General features: G+C 40.7%; 1 protein-coding gene across 3 annotated transcripts in view; it reads right to left on the bottom strand.

Annotated features, from left to right (window-relative positions):
• The window catches only part of LOC128608454 (cystathionine beta-synthase), a 16,398-nt gene extending 5,319 nt beyond the window's left edge, over window positions 1–11,079 (bottom strand). Inside the window, exons 1-10 of one of the 3 annotated variants that reach the window (XM_053626164.1) lie at window positions 10,801–11,079; window positions 7,856–7,965; window positions 7,502–7,747; window positions 7,033–7,139; window positions 3,215–3,349; window positions 2,763–2,842; window positions 2,319–2,523; window positions 2,139–2,230; window positions 1,109–1,234; window positions 890–974 (exon numbers count right to left, since the gene is read on the bottom strand). In XM_053626164.1, coding sequence (XP_053482139.1) covers window positions 890–974; window positions 1,109–1,234; window positions 2,139–2,230; window positions 2,319–2,523; window positions 2,763–2,842; window positions 3,215–3,349; window positions 7,033–7,139; window positions 7,502–7,740 — 1,069 coding nt within the window. In that variant the 5' untranslated portion in view covers window positions 7,741–7,747; window positions 7,856–7,965; window positions 10,801–11,079. Of the gene's footprint in view, window positions 1–889; window positions 975–1,108; window positions 1,235–2,138; window positions 2,231–2,318; window positions 2,524–2,762; window positions 2,843–3,214; window positions 3,350–5,495; window positions 6,842–7,032; window positions 7,140–7,501; window positions 7,748–7,855; window positions 7,966–10,800 lie in introns of those variants that run through there. The other 2 variants (XM_053626163.1, XM_053626166.1) reach the window with 2 other exon arrangements.
• Window positions 11,080–12,113: the final 1,034 nt, after the last annotated feature.

The raw sequence follows: 12,113 nt of genomic DNA, 5'->3' as shown, positions 1-12,113 counted from the left end.
CACACACATTCATACATAACCTACATTCATCTATATCCATCTACTGTGTTCATTCAACTCCAAAAGTATCGGCACCCTTCACGTATTCAAATTCTAACACATTAAATGTACGACACGAGAGATATTTTAAGATTTATTTCAATGATTGAAATATTTTCAGATCGTAACGTGTTTAGATAGCGATTTGTTTTGTAAAAGGCCTGGTTTCAAAAGTATTGGCACCCCCATCCCAATTATTACCTAGCGACTAGCCCTGTGCTGACGAGCAGGCAACAACTCATTCGTGTCGCAACTTGAATACAACTTCCTATTCAACAGACGATCTCCGCTACTTCTTCATACGTTTTTCTTCCCTTTTTGGAAGCTATTTTTAATTTAAAAGGTTTATAGGTTTAATTCAAATCCAGAGAATGAGATGGTTGTTACAAAACTGTTTGTTTTAGTGCCACTATCTTGTACAATCCATATTCAAGCCAAGCTTAAACCTCATGGCAGAGGCAGGCATGTTTTAGTCTAAATATCCTGGTACTGGAATTCATAATATAGCACTGACTGCGACCATCAACAATACATCTATATCTAGTAACACATCGGTATTTAGTCTTTATTTTTATACTGCTGAGAAACCGTGGTCGGAGGTCTAATGTCTGTTTTTATCCATTTTTTTATACCTAGGTATAAGAGTCAATAAAAATGCCCACAATTCAAATAAATAAGCGCAGTTTATATCATTTTCTTTCAAAACAGCTGATCAGCTTTTGTTTGTTTTCCTGTTAAGTCTCTATTCCAGATAATTCCTAAATTGTAAAGCAATATGTAAGAGATGCAAGAGATATTTCGAGGCTTTGGATATCATCATGGATCTCCTGAGAGCGATTAGGGAACGTACCGCACAGAAGTCCTTCCTGTCGGATTAGCATACGCGACATGTTTAAGGACTCCTCGTCGTTGGTCTTGCACCAACCGTCAACCACCTGACAAGCAGTCATCACATGATTACGCAATTAACGCCGTCATTAACATTTCCCACAATACACTAGACAATACAATAGACACAATGACACACAAACAGTTTCCAGAAATGACGTAAAACACCGCTGTCACTCACAGATCGGTCCAGTACGGTGGGGATGAAGTCGTATCCGATTCCCTCCACCTCGTACTGGGTCTTCTCGGTCTTATTGAGGTCCTCTGGCAGTGCTAGGATCGAGCCCTCAGGGTCCACGCCAATAATCTAACACACACACACTCTTTACAATCTGAAAAGAACAATTCTATATACAGTATACCTCAGCACAGACACTCTCGCTCCGTTATTATACACGTCTACTGAATGAACGACTCGGTCATGTGACCCACTCTGAGAAAGATCGGTGAGGTGAATCTGAATCATTCGTTTCTCTCCCCTCTTCGATTCAGTGATTCTTTCAGTCATTCTCTCTTCTTTTACTTTTGCTCTCTGAAAGGAAGTGAACTGATCCACCTCGTCATTTTTACACTCTCTGATTCTATCGTTCTTTATTTTACTCTTCATTTTATTCTCATTCTGTGACGGTCACAGTTTTCTCAGATCCCTAGCACTCCTTCTGATAACTCTTGTTGTTCTTTTCATTCTTTCGCTCTATTAGCTACTAAACGATACCATTTTACCCTTTCTTGGTCCGTGCACCTTTTCGATTTTCGTTTCCAAAAGAGATTTTTAAAAAATGAACAAGAAGAGTTATTTCAGAAAACAAAACTGAAAACTCCGGACATTTTTCAGCGTATTATCTGTATTACACGAAAGGATGATGCCGGAAGTTGACACCCACGTCCTCGCAGCCTCGCAGAAGTTTGAACCATTCAGCATACGCGCTGAAATAGCTTAACTGGAGATTAAATGACAATGGCCTTGAAACCTTACTCTAATCTAATTATAGTAATTAAAAAGTCTGCCATCTTTGTTAATATGGTCCAAGAAGATGGGGAAACAGTGGGGTTTTCCACAAGAAATACAAAAAGCTATCCCAGAGTGCACTGTCTTAAAGGAACAGTGTGTAATTTTTTTTATTGCAGGAATGAATGCAAGTCAAAAAGAATCAAAGAAAGGACAAAAAGAAGAGTTGAGACGAGTTGTGATGGACTGATCTGAGCTCTACCTTGATGTTCGGGCATTTCTCCTTCAGCTTGCGTGCGATCCCGGTGATGGTCCCGCCTGTTCCGGCTCCCGCCACCAGCATGTCTATTTTACCTGCAGACAAACAGCCAGGACGTCGCGACACCCGAAACACCACACACACACCTTCACGACCAGACGTGATCCTGTATGTACGAGTTACCGTCGCACTGCTTCAGGATCTCCTCGGCCGTGTTGTCGTAGTGAGCCAGCGGGTTGCCGGCGTTGCGGTACTGATCCAGAATGTGTGAGTTGGGGATCTCGTTCTTCAGGCGCCAGGCCACGCCCACGTGAGACTCGGGCGAGTCGAAACGAGCGGCGGTAGGGGTCCGGACGATCTCTGCGCCAAGAGCGCGCAGCACGTCCACCTGCGTTACACGTTAAAAACACACTGTATACACACGCACATCACTTTATATTAATTACATTTCAAAGATAATGATGGATGTGGAAATGGGAAAACTCCACATGCCCCGCCCCTACCCTTATAAACTGGTGTCCTTCATTTGCATACTGAAACCTAATAGGCTCGTTTATTCTGTGATGCAATAAGGCTAGATCAGATTTTTCACTTTCTTTCATTTTTAAGTTTATGAAATGTAATCACCTTCTCCATGCTCATTTTCTCAGGCATGACGATGATGCAGCGATACCCTTTAACTGCTGCAACCAGGGCCAGGCCGATACCTGAAAGTACACACACACACACACACACACACACACACACACACAGAATAAGGACCGGGAAGTGCACGGCGGTACCGAAACAGACTACCTGTAGGAGGTGTCCAAGTTCGGATGCACTGGGAACTGGGAACGCAAAATAAGAATCTGATCAGTCATGCTCACTTTATATTGATGTGTGGGTTAGATGGGTGCCAATACTTTGTGCACAGCAACAGATTTTTGCTGTGAAATAATTAGATAATAGAAATAATTATACACCAATAAAGTGACCTGATCTTCCTTCAACTCCTTCGGTGTAGCTACATATGACCAGTATATTATAGCCTACAAGTGAGACCACGCACACAAACACACACACACACACACACACACCTGTGTTTCCAGAGGTGGGCTCGATGATGGTGTCTCCGGGTTTGAGGATGCCGTCTCTCTCCGCGTCCTCTACCATACGAATGGCGATGCGATCCTTCACACTGCCTCCAGCATTAAAGTACTCACACTTACCCACTGCAAACACACACACACCGATCATGCCAAAAACGTCAATAACACATCAATTTCAACGCTTTCAATACAAGGGAAGAGTAATCTTTATGAAAAACGTCTCTGCACTCATTTATTAATTGAATAACGACACATCATACTTTTTTTTTATCCGTTTTTAGTAACATTTAATGTTGCGTAACAACCGAGACGCAACTTACTTCCTGTTCTCACTTACGCTATAGCAGCTGTAAACAGACCTCTCTTTTTTTTCTCTTTCTTAAACTCAATAAGACAAAAAAATGGTCTCTTTTTTTTTTTTTTTTTTTTTTAATTTTTAAAAACTTCGTTAGAGCTTTACCTCTGACACTGGACACTCCTTCCATAAAGGTTACACAAACATCAGATAGAAACCTGTTCAGTCTAAACTAGGTGACACTGAATGTTAAAAGGTTAGGTGTGCAGCTCGTCTGACCTGTTTAACCGTCATGACTGAACACTAAAGTGAATGCACCACATACAGAAGGGATGTCCGATCTTATCCGGAGAGGGCCGGTTTGCGATGCCACACCTGAGTCTATTGAAAGACAGGATCAGCTAATTAAACAGGTGGAATCAGGTGTTGAAAACCTGCTCCCACACCGGCCCTTCCCCTGACATACAGCATCACAGCCACTTTAAACACACTAATGGATTCTGGCTCGCTCCTCAGGGGGTTGGATTCCTGCGAACACACACTGGGCCAAATGCGCTTCGTATTTCAGGTCGGTCCAGAAGTCAGAGAAGTCATGAACGCAGGAGAAAGAGGGTCAGATTAATACACAAAGAGGTCCTGAGTCAAAATGAAAGGACACTTGTGTGAGGCTAAAGAGCAGGATTTGGAAGCATGCGCTCGGGTTACACCACCGCGAAGCAAGCACATCAGATAAAAAAACCCGCTGTCTTGTAAAAGTCAACGTGAAAGGGTCAATAAGAGGTCAGAACGAGGAAAGCCTGGACTCCTGGTAATCTGCTTATACTGATTTAACCATTCCTGCTCTGGTTATTCAACGCCGCAGCTTTTGTTGTTGTTGTTCCTCTTTTTTTTTTTTTTTACGATGCTAATAATGTTCGGAGACGTTATCGAGCACTGAACGGGGACATGTTTAGCATTTCGGTCAAGATATCCGAGCCGTTTCCACACGGTACGGATATATAAAAGCATTTGAATACCGGAAAGCTCATCGTCACTGTTGAGGTTGTGATTTTACAACCCCGATTTCCAAAAAAGTCAGGATGCCGTGTCGAATGTAAACGAATTGCACATGTCATAAACCCACGTGTTATTCACAATAGAACACAGGAAACATATCATACCTTTAAACTGAAGAAATGTACCATTTTAAGGAAACAAAAATGAGGTTATTTTGAATTCGGTGGCCGTAACACATCTCAAAAAAGTTGTGACGGGGCAACGAGAGGCTGGAAAAGGAAATGTTATCTACTTTATCTATAATTTAAAATTAATAAATGTTCCAGTATTTATGGATAGAGTATTACTAGTATTCCTAAATTGTTTGGTAACGAGTATTCCAGTATTCATTATTAAGAGTATTCCAGCATATATTGGTAATGAGTGTTCCAGTATTTATGGTAGAATATTCTAGTATTTATTGGTAGTGTTCCAGTGTTTATTATTAAGAGTATTCCAGCATTATCCCAATATTATTATAGCATCCAGAGTAATATAATACTACTATAAAACTACTACTAGTAATAGGTTCCCCATGCTCCCTGGGATAGGCTCCAGGTTTCCCTGTGACCCTGAAGGAAGGATAAGTGGTATAGAAGATGGATGGATGAATGGATGGATAATAATAATAATAATAATAATAATAATAATAATAATAAACAACTTTATTTTATATAGCGCCTTTCCAAGTTACCGCATTCCTGTATTTATCGATAGAGTATTCCAGTATTCCTATTTTTATCGGTAAAGATGTATTCCAGTTTTTCCTTGAGCTTTTGAGGAACACAGTGATGTGCAGTACTCACTCTGACCCTTACTGTATTTTTAAATCACCTTGGCAAGTCAAGCTTAAATCATAACATGGAGGAAACAGAGACATGGCCTGAGCCCAACTTAGACTGGATTACACGTGGAGGCGGGGCGGAGTCTTTTACTTACCATAAAATAACCCCAGGAAATGTAGAGTATAGCTCATTTAAATCTTTCCACGGGTGGGAAAGATTCCGTTATATCCTGTAGGAAAAGAGTTCGGAAAGTGCTCGATCTTTTCTACCACCTCCCATCAAAACCAAACTGACACCAAGTCCGAGTTTAAAGCACGGAACTCCTGGGTGGTTAAGGTGAGTTTCTGAGTTTGTAGTACAATCAAAGCCACAGATATGGTTTTCACTGCAGGAACTTTTTCAGGAAATCTGGAATGTTTTCAGAGTAAGAACCTTTTTAGGAACTCAGGAAAGTCTTCCTGCAGGAGCCTTTTTAAGAACATTTTCACTGCAGGAAACTTTTCAAAAGCTCTGGAATATTTTCATTGTAGGAACCTTTTCAGGAACTTAGCAAAGTGTTCATCCCAGGTACCTTTACAAAAAATCTGTAACGTGGAGGAACCATCTTGGTAACTCGAGAATGTTCCTGCAGGAATTTCTTGAGGAAGTCAATATATTAAAACCGAAGGAACCTTTTCAGGAACTTGGGAATGTTTTCACTTTAGACGACTTTTAAAATTTTGCACTACAGGAAATGTTTCCTCGCAGGAACCTTTTCAGAAACTTAGGAAAACTATCACATCAGGAAACATTTCAGGAACTCGGGATTGTTTTCACTGCAGGAACATTTTCAGGAATTTGGGAACCTTTTTTTTTTTTTTTTTTTTTTTTTTAAACTGCAGAAATCTTTTCAGGGACTGGATAAAGTTCTCAATGCAGACATCTTTCCAGGACATCGGAAACGGTTTCACTGTAGGAACCTTTTCAGGAACATTTTCACCAAAGGAGCCATTTTTGTAACTTGGGAAAGTTTTCACTCTAAGAACCGTAGGAGCTTGGGAATGACTTCCTGGAGCAACCTTTTTAGGAACTCAGGAACATCTTGACTAAAGCAGCCCTTTTGGATGACTTGGGAAACTTCTTTCTTCAGGAGACATCTTCAGGAACTCTGAAACATTTTTCACTGCAAGAACCTTTTCCGTAACTCGGAAAAGTCTTGACCTTTTGCACCTTTTGACGAACCCGGGAAATTATTCCTTTAAGAAACGTTTAAGGAACTCAGAAACGTCTACACCTCAAGAAACATTTCGGAAACTTAGGAACTCAGGAAGGTTTTCACTGATGTAACCTTTTCAGGAACTCTGTGGGTTTAGGTACAGTACTTGTCCTATTCAGGGACATTTTTTTTTTTTGTAGAAATGGTCATGTGACCTATTAATGATTGCACAGGAGATATGATGTGTATGAAGTACGTGTGGAATATTTGGCATGATGACTATGTGGACATTGTGTTTTAGAGCATTATGATGATGATGATGATGATGATGATGATGATGATGATGATGATTTTGTGTCTCTACAAAGTTCAGCATGTTCCTCTGTTTGTGAACTGCACTGGGTGAGATACAGGAGAGAAAGCATTACTCAGAAGTCAGTGGTTAAGAAACAATCCTGTCAAACTGCAAACTCACTGCTATAGCACTCATACTCACAGATCTCACACTTCACCCCGAACATTTTGGGAATCTTGTTGATGCGGACCAGTGGAGTGTCTCCGATGTGTCTCAGGATGTTGGGCATAATGCTGGGAGTCTTTGTCCTGCAGGGAAAACGAGCACGTTATATCATCTATACAGTGCTCATACTCACTCACTCACTCACTCACTCACTCACTCACAGTAAGCGTTTTATCCCAGTCAGGGTCGTGGACGATCCCGGGACTGTGAGTCGGGAATACATCCTGGTTTATCCAGTGCTAAACCCTGCGTTTTAATTAACACTACAATCCTTTTCACACTTCCTGCCGAGTGATGTTCATACAGTATGTGCTTCCTGTCTTACTGTAAAATCAGACGTTGTGGTGTGATGATGGTGTTTAAGACCTCACCGTGATTCAGGACCTTGCTATATACCATCTAAAGTGAAGAAAAAATAGCGTTTAGCTGATGAAACCTTCCTCACCATTCTGCGTGGATGTGAGGAGAGACCGTGTTCAGATCCCCGAGCTTCCACGTGCACTTGCTGGGCAGATCTGGACGGATCCAGGTCCTCTCCACGACGCGCTCGTTCTTCTCCTCTTCCTCCTCCATGCTGTTCCGGACCTGGTCCTTGCCCTTCGGCGTGCCGTCTTCGTACAGCAGGGACATCTTGTCGATGGGGTGAGGGGAGAGCGACTCTGAGGCAGGCAGGCCTGAAGGCATGGCTCGGCTAGAGGGTGGAGAACAAAAACAAACAAACAAACATCTGAGGCAGGTGATGGAGGTATCACAGGTTATGTGCATGGAACAGCTGTAGAAGAGCTTTGGCGATGCTCACATTACAAGCTTCTTTGTTCAATTCTGATTTGTTCACGTGTCCACACAATTCCGGAAAAGTAAATAAGTCCAATCCGGGTCGCAAGAAAACCGGATCCGTGTCACATCAACCTGGCCAGGTGTACGAAGGGCAACATGGGGCATAATTCATGAGGTGAACAATTCAGGATTCAATAATTCAGGAACAGTGCAAAAACAATACACACACACACACACACACACACACACACACACACACACACACACACACACACACACACAAAGAGCTGCACAAGTTTGTGTATATGAGCGTATTTACTGAGAGTTGAGTCACAGTGAATTATTCACTTTGTTGACATTTCCCTCACCTGTGAACTACACAGCGCACACACACACACACACACACACACACACACACACACACACAGTGTTTTCACATGCCTACATGCTCAAAACAGTGCCAGCTGGCTCTTACTGTGCTTAACGTGATGGAGCATGTTTAATGTGTGTGGACAAACTCACACACACACACACACACACCAAGGCCGTTCCACTCTCTGACATTTTCCAGGACTTTCAATTTCAATAATTTTTTTTTAAAAAATATTTAAATAAATAAACTTTAATAACCTTTCTATCACAGCACTGTTGAATTCTGGATTCTGATTGGTCCGAAGGTGTTAATTAATTAATTAATTATCTAGTGCAGGATTTATATAAATGCGCTCATTCTTAAATGTTAGAGTTTCTACATTACCGGCTCGTTCACAGGGACGTGTACGGCAGATGCGCTACATAAACGTTCCACCACGTGTGTATTCGTTGACACGGTGACGTTTTCTTCAAGTAAGGAGACGTTTACATAACGTTTACGGAAGGAGTCTCCAGTGTCAGCGCCTTGTAACAGCCAGAGGTGAAGCTGCGACTTTAAGATATGTTTTCCGGCGTTCTCCGGCCTTTAACAGCATGACACAGAGGGGTTTATTCCTTACAGAAGTGTATACAGAAGCATGATTTAAAAGTGCATTAAAGATTTTGTCTTCCTGTTTGACCAGACGAAGGGACGGATTCTTTCTGTTTTGGTTTGATCAGGACGATAAGGACGTTTTTATTTTGTAATAATGGTATAAAGGAAGCTTACACACTCAGCTGCAGGAAGTTAAATACCCAGTTAACATACACTGGGGGTTTTAATGGAGACATTTTAGAAAAGAAGGTGCGCTAACTGCGCTGAATCTGGCTGACGCAAGACAGAAATGAAGGAAGTTCGACGAAAACCGAAGCGTCTGGCCTTTTCTTTAGTCAGGATCGGAAATGAATCACTTTCACAAGTAGTGTGAGTACCGAGGTGACTGAGATGTAAAGAGGTGAAAGAGTCAGAGCGCAACAGACATCTGTACATTCATCTCGAGGAGGCGTGTTCAAGAAATAAAGAAATAATGATAATTAGTTGAGCTAGTTTTATTTTTAAAATGATATGTATATACGTATAACGTTAGAACGAGAGCATTAATATAAACCTGCTCTACTGTCAGAGCTGCTGTTATAAAAAAATTAATCAACACCTTCTGACCAATCAGAATCCAGAACTCAGCAGCGCTGAGGTGTAACATTTTTAAAATCGTCCGCTCGGATTTTCACCCCGCTTTTTTTCTAAATAAGGTGATCGCAGGCGGTCATGATGTCACGTGATGCCATTCCACATTCCACACGTACTCGCAAAGCCGAGGCTCGTGGATTCAGGACCTGAAGACTTTCACGTCCTGTGTCCTTTCCCCTTCGGTGAATTCAGGTTTGACAACTGAAACGTGCATTTTAAGGCTAAATAAACATTAGCTCAATCCACTCTGTCTCGAAAGATATCTGAACCTACTTCAGGCAGATAAACATGTTTTGCTTCCGCTTTGAAACGACGCGACACAATTTACACGGAAATATTTGCTCAGTGGTTTTGGTTTTGTTTTGTTTGTTTGTTTTTTTTAAACACTGTTTTCTACACGAAAGTCGTGCATTTTGGATCGTTCTTTCATCCTGAAAGTCACCTTAACGCCCTAAAAACTGCCTGGTGAAACAGTACGTCTTCTACACCCTACACAGTGCACTTCATCTTCCAGTAAATTTAAGGGAGGTTCAGGGTTCAACATATTAGACACACAAGCCATTTATCGTTAATAATAAGGTTTTATTAATGTCTTTGTTATTCATATAAACGTTTAGGATATAATCAAGTAATATTATATTCGAATAAAATGTAGTATCTGATACTGAATTGCATTCAACTTGATGATTTTTAAAGACGCAACGTGTCAGTAATTCTAAAGTGTCTGTCTCTTAATCCAATTATATAATATTACTCTATTATATTATAATTCAGAATGTAATATTTGATTCTTTCCACTCATACGTACAATGACCTACTCTAGACTAGGATGTAAACAATAACAACTAATGTTTACTGTACATTGTAGGCTATTAAACAGCTAGTTATGGATAAATACATCAAATCTAATTAAAAGCAGTGACTTGAGATAGTAAGAGAAGATCATTTCAGTTCGGATGACACAGATTTATTGATACATATTTAAAATATGTGGAATAATGACAGTTTAGCTGGCTTTACTGATTAGGATTAACGCTGAATGATCCTCAGGTAAGATGATGCAACAGACCTGTCCGTGATAATGACTGCGTTTTTATTTTTTTTTCCTCCTAAAAATAAAATCGATACCTTCCAAAAATAACGATAATAAATAAAAACAATAATGTAAATTATAACCTGCCTAACCGGCTGCAGCGCAGCTTTATCCTCAGTAGGATTCATGCAGTATTACAGTATTAGAGTCAGATACAGTGATGCTGAATGCCGTTGCTATGGTTTCGTATCTAAAAAAAAACAAACAAAAAAAACCTTTAAAAAAAAAAACAGATAAAATATGAGGTAATAAATCTCTCAGATTTTACACCTACCTCAGTGGTGAGTAAATGGCGCTGAAGCAGGAGAGCAGTGAGATTTCAGTGCGTATCCACCTTCACTCTCTCACACACACACACAAACACACACACACACACACACACACACACACACACACACACACGACATTCCTTGAGCAGCAGCTCTCACATGCTTAAAGAGCTAAATCTACTGGCCAATCGTCAGGCGGTGTGTCCTTTTCTCCGCGCGCTGATTGGACACGGCGGGGGTGTCTGCTCCGTCCTCTCAGCCAATCAAAATGCGCTAATTTATTTATTTATTTATTTATTTATTTATTTAACCCCCCCCCCACCCCCCCCCACCGCGTTACGGACTTCCGGGTTTGTGTTTCGTATCCTGAGTTACTGCACCTGCTTTTTAACTTTTAAATTTAGATTGAACTTTTTAAAGTTAAGTCTAACTAACTAACTAACTAACTAACTAACCAATCAATCAGTATTTTTTGTGTGAAATCATGTTAAAGCTGCAGTGTTGGATTATGACGCAATATTATGAGTAGTTTGTAGCTGTTTAAAAAAATCTGATTGCATGGTCAGGACGGATACACCTTATTTTCTGTTACAAAAATACATAAAATAAATTTTAAAAAACAGTAAAATACAATAGACTCCATACACAATACAACTCTAACCATGATAAAGGGGATTATAATGTTAATTAAGAAAAAACAAATCCCATCCCGAGCACATTCCCAGTGTTCCCAGGATACGGTAGGATTTCATGAGAGAACCACGATGCATGCGTGTTATGTTAATATCCTACTCACTCTTTCTGTTAGTACTATTTCCACACGTGTTAAATGATCCAATAAATGTGTTTAAAAATAATAATAATAATAAATTTCACACGAGTGACCGACACAAGACGTGTTAAATTATTGTCCGATCACGTTGCGGACTGCGCTGCCGACATCATCATCGACTCTGAACTCACCTCAAAGTGAAAGTTCATTGCTTTGAGCTTGTGATCGTGACCGCAGAGTCGGAGTCCCGAGGCGAGGAAACCAAATGACCACCGTTAAGTTAGCGTTCATCACTATTTAGCGCTAACGCTGCTGAAAACGCCTGGCCGAGTTTGTGATATTTATGCAGGGGGCTCTTGAAAATGTATTCATTGCAAAACAGTAACTCGGCGAGTGATAATTAACTTTACCTATCGCTTCAAACGTGAACATCATGTACTTCTTCCTCAGTGTGGTTGTTACGCTACTAGTGCCATGTGTTTATGTTGGTTGTGAAATATGGACTGAGGTTATTATATAATTCTCTGGGTCTGCATCTTATCTGAG

Source organism: Ictalurus furcatus, chromosome 6 (assembly GCF_023375685.1).
Source record: "Ictalurus furcatus strain D&B chromosome 6, Billie_1.0, whole genome shotgun sequence".
Classification (NCBI taxonomy): domain Eukaryota; kingdom Metazoa; phylum Chordata; class Actinopteri; order Siluriformes; family Ictaluridae; genus Ictalurus; species Ictalurus furcatus.
Note: the sequence above shows the minus strand (reverse complement) of the source record. Positions and strands in the feature narration are given on the sequence as shown.